Here is a 9,066-nt window from a genome sequence, read left to right on the forward strand (position 1 = left end):
TTTATCCACTGTTTATTAGATTTACCCGATTACTCTGCTACACAATGCACAACCAACCAAATTAAATGGAACTACTTGGGTTTCTTGTGGTTCTAGTTCTAGTTTCAGTCCTAGTCACATATGGCGCCAAAAATGCCGCATGTCTTCTTCCCAAGATCTTTTCATTTTTATTCAAGCAAAGAAAATGATAATGATGTTTTCAATGTCAGATAACAAATCTCTCTCTCTCACATACAGACTTTACTTGCTGTTTTCTTATTTGTTTTGTTTTCTTCATTCGCAGTTTTCGAGTTCTTCCTTTCTTCAACCAAAACCAAAAACAAAAACAAAAAGAAACTCAGATAACTAGTTCTTATTAAGGAAGAAGATACTTATTGCTTAAGTGAGTCATTATCCTCCTCCATTGATTCTCTTCTTCTACTAGGATTTTTACTGCCAAAGGTACTCTTTTTTCTTATTTTTTTCATCATTTCCCTTCTATCTCTCACATTGGAACTTGTACTGCTTATTGCTGCTTTATAGTGGTACTTACTACTTAAAATGTTGATTGATGCTTCTGGGGTTTTTCTTTCATTGTTCTAAATACATTGCAGACAAAAATATTGGATTTTTGTGATCTTCTGATTTCATAGTTTTTAAAAGAGATTTCTGTTTCTTCAATCTCTCTACCTGAAAAATTTGGCAAAACCCATTGTTTGTTTTAGGATTTCTTTTCCGAGATTCAGCTCAAAGCAAACACATCCATGCCATTTAGAATCAATCAATGAATAAAGCTTGTTTTAGGTTATCACATTCTGTACTTAATGTTGTCACATGCTCACTTTATTAAGGGTTTTAGGTAGAAACAGTGTTAGGCATAGTACTAAACATACATATTTAGGGGGTTTAAGAGTATTCAAGTTTTTTACAGCAGTATGGTACCTCAAGGGCAGAGAAGAAACAACCATAGAGGAGGTTCTTCTTCAATTCAAGCTGAGTATCTTATTCAGATTCAAGAGATTAAACCATGGCCACCATCTCAATCTTTACGGTCTCTTCGCTCCGTGTTGATTCAATGGGAAAATGGTGATCGAAATGCCGGGTCTACTAAACCTGTTAGTCCTTCTCTTGGCTCTGGTACTGGGGATGGGAAAATCAAGTTTAATGAGACTTTTAGGATTCCTGTTACTCTGTGTAGAGAGATTGGTGTGAAAGGTGGGTACGGAGAGACGTTCGAGAAGAATTGCTTAGAGTTTAATTTGTATGAGCCTCGGAGAGATAAGACAGTGAGAGGTCAGTTGTTAGGAACTGCTGTTGTGGATCTGGCTGAATATGGTCTTCTTACTGACAAAGTTGTTGTAAGTTCTCCAATGAATTGTAAACGCAGCTTTAGGAATTCAATACAGCCACATTTGTTTGTGAAGATCCAACCACTTGATATACATAGCGCCAGCTCCTCCTCGTCAATGGAGAGCTTGTCTAAAGATGAATCTATTAGCAACAAGAGTAGCAATGAGTTGGTATCTGCATTGATTACTGGAGAAAATGCTGAAGAATCTGAGATTATGTCGTTCACTTACGACGATGTCTCATCTCATTCATCGTTAATTCTTTCTTCTTCTGCTTTGTCGACTAGCCCGGCTGCCTTGCCAACACAAAGTGAAGAGGTAATTTTTGTACTCATAAACACATTACGATTCCCGTACTAATGTGTGTTTAATCTTGTTTTGACAATCTCACTAATGGTATAGGGTTATATACTCATTTTGATAAACGCCCCTAATTATATTGCTTGTAGGATTTGCAAATTATATGCCGGAATTTTTAGTTTCTTAGATCCACGACTCAGGCAGTTTGTCAATTGCTAGAATACAGATCAAGTATACTAAGGGTATTGGCCTCCCATTTGACAAAGTGTAGGATGTATATGCATCATCTTAATCCTTCACTAGGTTCAAAGAAATCCGTAAAATTATTAGTTGTTGTATATAGTTAGGCTAATATTTTGTTTGAATTAGATTAGATCAAATGGTCAGACTCTCTTCCTTGCATCTTGGTTTCTGTACTGCTGCCCTGTTGGTAAAATGTCTTTACCAGTAACCTGATGCCTGATGGACAGCTCAACTTCCTTAGCATGTCAGATTTGAACCTTCAGGTGGTTGTGTTGCAGAACGTATCAGAAGGAGTGGGGAAGATAGCAGCGAACTCAGTTCCTGTTGCAGAACGTTCAGGAACAGGAAACCTAGTAGCGAACTCAGTTCTGAAACTTGAGGCTGCAAAGCCAGAGGTGAAGCATTTGACAGAAGCATTTAATCGTCTAGATGCATATAAACCTGGGGAAGATACAAAAGCTTGGGCAAAGTGTAGAAGTTGGCAAGAAGAAGTTGGAAGTATTAGTGGTAGACATGCTGGTCTTAGGAAAGAAAAATATGAAGATGATGGACAGGAGGAAGTCAACCCTGGAGATGCTGAGGTGAAGGGTAATATGCTAATCAGCAATAGACAAAAGCCTGTAATGTCTTTTCAATCACCACATGATTCATGTAGGAGACGTGGTTCTTTAAGCGAGAATCAGTTTATGGAAGTTGTCAAGGAAATTGATATTTCAGAAGATGGTCAGAACAGTCCCAAAAGCTTCAAAGGAAGTGAAAGGAAAAACAGTGGTGTTGTTCAAAGAGAAGGTAGAGACAGTATCTCCGATACCAAACTCCGGCACTTAGAGCATAGAATACAGAAGCTAGAAGGAGAGCTGAGAGAAGCTGCTGCAGTTGAAGTTTCTCTTTATGCAGTCGCTGCTGAACATGGGAGTTCTGCAAATAAAGTTCACGCTCCGGCTCGCCGCCTTTTTAGACTATATACTCGTGCATGTAAGCAAAAGCTAAAGGAAAGGAAAGCAACTGCTGCTAAAAGTGCGGTTTCAGGATTAGCTTTGGTTGCAAAAGCATGTGGAAGTGATATCCCAAGGTATGTGTAACCCTACAATTTCATTCCGTATCTTTCATGAGCCATGCCATGGTCAGCCCCTAAAAGTTGTATTTCCAGAGCATGAATTAAGAGCATATATTACTCTCTAATTAGTAATGGCTTCTTAAACTACCTTCTCATTTCTTCAATCATTTTGCTGATTCTGCTATGTTCCAAATACAGATTAACTTTCTGGCTCTCAAATTCAGTGTTCTTGAGAAACATTGTCGTCCAATTTGTGGAAGACTCACAACAACCATCGGCTTCTTCCTCAATGTGCGTTGAAAATAATGGAGGTGGAAAAGGACGCGGTAAAAGCTTCCCAACAAATTCGAGAGAGTCCAGTCCTGTCAACAAGGACAAAATGTTTCTATCTACTAAGAAGTTTGATGACTGGGAGAACTCACAAACATTTGTAAATGCGCTGGAAAAGATTGAAGCTTGGATCTTCTCTCGAATTATCGAGTCTTTATGGTGGCAGGTCAAACTTCTATTAATTATTCTTAACCTCTCTTATTTGCATTAACAAATGTTTTTTTTTTAACTTCTCTCCCATTTTGCTCTCTCCAGATCTTTACACCATTTATGCAGTCTGCTCCTAAGAAGCCAACCAAAGAACATAATAAGGTTTCTTATGAAATGATGCCAAGTAGAGGAGATGAGCAGGTAAACTATTCATTAGACCTGTGGAGAAATGCATTCAAGGATGCCTACGAGAGACTTTGTCCAGTACGAGCTGGTGGGCACGAGTGTGGTTGCTTGCATGTTCTGCCTAGATTGGTAACTATAGTTATGAACTCCATTTATCTGTCTATAACTGAGTCAGGCCCAAGACCTATTTCCCTAGATAATTAGCTGGGTACATGGGCATGGAAACTGAACTTATTGGCGCTGGTGTATCTTTGTATATCCCTCTTTGTTTTCCTTGGTGACATGATTGGACTTAATAAGAACTAAGAATTTTTGACAGGTACCGAAGGATGGGGAATAGCGTTTGACACCCATATTTTTGACGTAAATTAATTTTTCCGTGTATGTGTGCAGGTAATGGAACAGTGTGTGGGCAGACTGGATATGGCCATGTTCAATGCAATTCTTCGTGAATCAGCTGATGACAGCCCGACAGATCCTATCTCTGATCCCATTAGTGATTCTCGCGTTCTACCTGTTCCAGCTGGGAACTCAAGCTTTGGTTTGGGTGCACAACTTAAAAATGCTGTAAGTTATAATACAACACTGGTTGTAAGTTATTCCATTCCTCCCTAGTTCAAAGAACTCTGTTTGATATATACATTGCTGTCAGTGTTAAAAATGAAAATGTGGAGAAATTGTGCAGCTTACGCTTTCCTCTTTGGTGTGTTTGTCTCCTGCGAACTCCAGATTGGTAACTGGTCAAGATGTCTAACGGATCTATTGGGTAAAGATGATAAGGAAGTTCAGAATGAGATTGACGGCTGTGAATGTGAATCATTGTTCAAATCTTTTCATCTACTTGGTGCATTGAGTGATCTCATGATGCTTCCCAAGGACATGCTGTTAGATGGGTCAGTCAGAAAAGAGGTCCGTTCCTAGAACCAGAGCTTCTGTTTGGCTTCCTTGTTTCTGTTTGTGGCCCGTTTTTAGTACGTCATATCCTCATTCAGTTCTATATTTTGTAGGTATGCCCTACATTTGGTGCAGCTTTAATCAAGAAGATTTTGCAAAACTTTGTGCCGGATGAGTTTTGTCCAGACTCTGTTCCAGAAATCGTTTTCGAAGCACTTGACTCGAAGGTTTGTGTTTTTACAAAGCTTCTACTCTGCGAGTCTTTTGTTTTTTCTCTTAAAATGGGAGTTTCTTCGCAGGGGCTTACTGACGATGTGGAAGGATCAATCGAAAGTATCCCAGCCAATACCATTCCAATAACCTATTTTCCACCTACACCTGTGTCACTTGCCGATATAGTAAAAGCTCAAAATGACTCTAAGCTGAAGCGGTGTGGGTCCTTTATTCTTAGAAAATCTCATACTAGTGACGATGAGCTTGAAGAACTTGATTCACCTCTGAATTCAATTATCCCTAACAACCTCCAAAGTTCTGTTACGTCAAATTGGAAACCAAAGAAAAATGAAGGTCAGAATCCCATCAGATATCAACTTCTGCGTGAAGTATGGAAAGATGGAAATTCCATATAGGTCTCGGCCCTGTCATTGTTCTGTTTTAATATGCAGGAGTAAAATGGATGCCAGTCATAAATTTTGGGACTATCTTCAGTTTAAGGATAATTCATTTCCACTGTAGCTTTATTCCCAACATTTCTTTGTCTAAAGTGTGTTTCTTAATTATGTTTTACCAAATCTGGTTACTGCTTCAAGTAATCACAACTTGGAAAAGACGTCCTTCAGCTTCTCGTGAGAGTTTTTAGCTCAACCCTTGACATGTATTTTAGCCCGACCAATGAAGTGCTCCATTATCAAAGATAGCAAGGTTCTTCCAGTGTTTCTCTACTTCATTCCATTTTTGAAACAAACGAACCATGCACGATCCAACCAGGACATGACCAATGAATTTCTGAGTTATAAATCTGCAACATTCCAGCTGCGTCAGCGTCTGTAATTGATCACACTGTTCTCTATAGTAGAGCCAAAACCCTTTTGGATGCGCATTAATGTTGGAAACAATCCAGAGGCGATCACAAGATCCCCAACGAAAGGAGGAGATAAGGGAAAATGTCTAAATTTCACTCTTTCAAGAGGCTTCTCGGTGGGCGTCTATATATGAGTAGTTTCCAGTTTCAACTAGTGATTCAAAGTTAGGGAATTCAATGAAGTTTCAACTAGTGATTCAAAGTTAAGGAATTGCAAGAGAACCGTATGGGAAATGCACTAATAATCTCAAATTCTCAATGCTACTGCAGAGAATTGTTTAACATCAGAAGTTCGCCTAAGCTCACAAAAGCCAGCATACTGTATTTCTTCTCATCGCCGGAACTACATTACAGACTCACAACCTTCAAAACCAAAATACACTCATAAGGAAAGGTACTCCCTCCGTCCCATAAGTGACCTAGTTTATAACTAAATTTAGTTATAAACTAGGTCACTTAATAGTGGGGCGGAGGGAGTACAATTTTAGAAACATCTTCGAACCCGCCAGATGTAAGCAGAGATAAACCTTCACCATTCTTACCATCAGACACTTTTATCTATACTACAATTGCCAAAATTGGTGTGCAAAACAAAAAACACAAGACAGGGTTGAGAAGTTGAGTAATAGGATGTGCGGCATTATGCTGTCAATTTCTGTGAAGAATGAACTGCATTAACATGCTGCAAATGTAACGCGGCCACGAGCCCTTGCCAAGTCTCTCCAACTCCACTGGCTACTTGGAAATCAAGAATCTTCTTTTGCATCCTATAGTATTCTTCCAATGGCTTTATCTACATGAAAAATGAAGAGATTTGAGGATTCATACACAAAGTCGAGACAGCTAGCAATACAAAATGTCCAATAATTTGAGCTCATTCTAATGCATAAATCTAGTATACCTGCTCTGAGTATGACTGAAGTTTCTCCTTTCGAACAACACCATCTTTGGTTGAACCCAATTGAATATGTTGTTGTCTTTGAATATATGAGGATATTGAACTTTTTGTGCCAATAGCTTCCTGACAATGAGAACATAAACCATGTCCCATATGTTTTTTCAACACACACTCATCCATGCATTTAAAGTTGACAACTAAATCAATATCCGCAATCTGATCAAGAATCTCCTGCAACAATAATAAACCAAAATCGTAGCAAGAAAATCAAAAAAAGAACCTCATATTGTCTAAAACAATCAAGAGAATTTTCAAACCATATGCACCCAATTGAACTTCAAACTTACTGCTTGAATTCTGTTACGAGGAATTCCATCAAGAATGAAACCAGATTCGCCTCTATGATATCCTTCTTCTAGTCTCTTTGATAACAAACCAAATACTATATCCTCGGGTACAAGCTTCCCCTCATTTAGGGCATTGGCAACCTGAAATCACACAGAACAACTTAACAACAAATACCTTTTTCAGTACTACTACTACAACAAGTGTTCGTTTCCAGCTGACTCGGTGTCTGACTTCACTATTTTACTCAAATGACACAAATACCCATCATGTGCAAGAAAAGTAGTGTCAACCACACATCTCCCCAGCTCACACCTTTTTCTTCCAGGATTAGGGTTTCAATTCTCCGCACAATCCCCAAAATACCCCATTTAGACTCTTTATCTTTGCTACACGTGGCACGTTATTTTGTCCCTTAAACCTACCGGAATTGCAGCTGTGACTAATGACTAGTGATTTTTCCCGTTGATTCCATCTTCAGATCATTATGCCCAAAATCTATGGAAAACTTAGAAGTACCAGTCTAATGATGATAATTAATAAGATCTTATTCAATAATCAATATTGATGAAAACCTAACAAACAATCAAAAGTTCCAATCTTTTTGTTTTCCCTTTTAGTTTTCCGGATCAAATTCGGTGAAAAGGGATCAATACTTTATCAAATTTCAGAAAAAATTATCAATTTTTGAATAAATAAATATTTAACGAATTTTACTCGATGGTTCAATCTTCGAATCAAAGTAAATTAACAAGAGCTAACCTGTTTGTATAAAGAAGAATGAGGATGAAGTTCTTGACGAACAAGAGTACCCATAGAGATATGAGGAACATCAAGAAGCTTTGATAGTTTTTCAGCATACAAATGTTTTTTAACACTTGGATTTCCAATAAACACCCATTGTACACCTTTTTCAGATTTAAAACCCTTTGATTCTGCTGCTAATAACAATTCATTCCGACCTTTATAAAATTCTTCTTCTTCCTCAGAATAATAGTCTATCTCAAGTGCTGCTGCTCCGAATGATCGTCTTTGTAATTGATCTTGACCTAATTTTCGCATAAATCTGCTTGATATACGACAAATTCCTGCCATTTTCAAAGGCCCCTTCTAGAAATTCCCTCTCTCTATATATATATATATGTATGTTGAAGCCGAGAGAGATGATGAAGAAGAAGGAGAAAGAGGAAAAAAAAAGTTGCAAACTTTTTGGAACAGAAATTTATCAAAGAGGGTTTTTCTTAGGAAGGGAGAATTTGAGGTTTTAGAGGAATAAATTCAGCGAAATACCCTGCAGTGCACACATTATTACGATTTTACCATTGCTCCAGATATTCATTCTTGTTTCTAGCACACGCTTGTGGTCCAGATATTTTTAATATTGGGAAAATTTTGTACGGGATTACAAATTACAAATGTGCACGTTTCGTTGGCTGATCTTTGCAACTCCAAATTGAGTGATTCTTTCCTCATGTGATAACTCAGTCTCTTAGCTTCAAAAGTTGGGGTCAAGCATCGAATTCCGACGTCGTATGAGGTTCCTACAGCTTCCAGAGCATACAACATGCAAGCAGCAATTCTCAGACGGGATTCATAACTTCCACAATCGGTCGGTGTCCACCAGCTCTTTCCACTGAGTCCTTCATCAAGGTATCTCCAACTTCGACCACCTAGGTCTTTACATCGATTTTTCTACCCGGTCCTCTATCTAGGTCTTGTCAGAAGAAGGGAAAACGAAAGGGAGAGATTTAACAAAATACTGGGGACTGATGGTCCGCTGATCATGACGATCAATTTCACAATTCCAAGACTCGTGGAGTCGGGCTCTCCAGTGCTAATCATTCATCGTAAAATGAATTCTATCATCGGGACATGCAACCATGGTCATTACATCACCCCCTTTTGAGAGCAACCTCAGTTATGGTCCCATGACCAGGGTTTCAGAAGTGATGTTTCTACGACTGACGGAAACAAGATGGAACTGCAAGCATCATGATCATGTATCAATCAAGGGGTGCTGATCTCAAATGAATCGAGGACATTAAAATCCTTCACAACTGTTCGAGACACAAGTGAATGGTCTAAAGACAGAACGGGAGTGTTTTACAACAAGCTCGTCTGATATGATTTTACACTGTCCCGCACAAAGAAGCAAGCTGGAAAAAAATTGGTGAAGAATCTAGGGATGGGTCATATACCATTCTTTGTATGGATGTCCTCTACAACATATCCAAAATTCACATCAACTAAAGAA

General features: G+C 38.6%; 2 protein-coding genes across 3 annotated transcripts; one reads left to right on the plus strand and one right to left on the minus strand.

The window, feature by feature from the left end:
* The first annotated feature begins 217 nt into the window (after positions 1-217).
* On the plus strand, positions 218-5,315 carry LOC113281487. 2 transcript variants are annotated; one of them, XM_026530251.1, is made up of 9 exons: positions 218-441; positions 911-1,646; positions 2,150-2,943; positions 3,127-3,424; positions 3,514-3,723; positions 3,988-4,161; positions 4,324-4,503; positions 4,602-4,715; positions 4,788-5,315. In XM_026530251.1, the coding sequence occupies exons 2-9, from the start codon at positions 915-917 to the stop codon at positions 5,115-5,117; spliced, it is 2,832 nt and encodes a 943-aa protein (XP_026386036.1). In that variant the 5' UTR covers positions 218-441; positions 911-914; the 3' UTR covers positions 5,118-5,315. The 2 variants fall into 2 exon arrangements, with proteins under 2 accessions (XP_026386036.1, XP_026386037.1); XM_026530252.1 differs by having other exon boundaries at positions 914-1,646.
* A 465-nt stretch (positions 5,316-5,780) lies between these two features.
* Positions 5,781-8,047, minus strand: LOC113281488 (probable adenylate kinase 7, mitochondrial). Its single transcript, XM_026530253.1, has 4 exons — positions 7,575-8,047; positions 6,815-6,955; positions 6,471-6,698; positions 5,781-6,362 (listed from the first exon to the last, which is right to left on the minus strand). The coding sequence occupies exons 1-4, from the start codon at positions 7,905-7,907 to the stop codon at positions 6,210-6,212; spliced, it is 855 nt and encodes a 284-aa protein (XP_026386038.1). The 5' UTR covers positions 7,908-8,047; the 3' UTR covers positions 5,781-6,209.
* Between the last annotated feature and the right edge of the window lie 1,019 nt (positions 8,048-9,066).

This window comes from Papaver somniferum, chromosome 5, assembly GCF_003573695.1.
Source record: "Papaver somniferum cultivar HN1 chromosome 5, ASM357369v1, whole genome shotgun sequence".
NCBI classification, from domain to species: domain Eukaryota; kingdom Viridiplantae; phylum Streptophyta; class Magnoliopsida; order Ranunculales; family Papaveraceae; genus Papaver; species Papaver somniferum.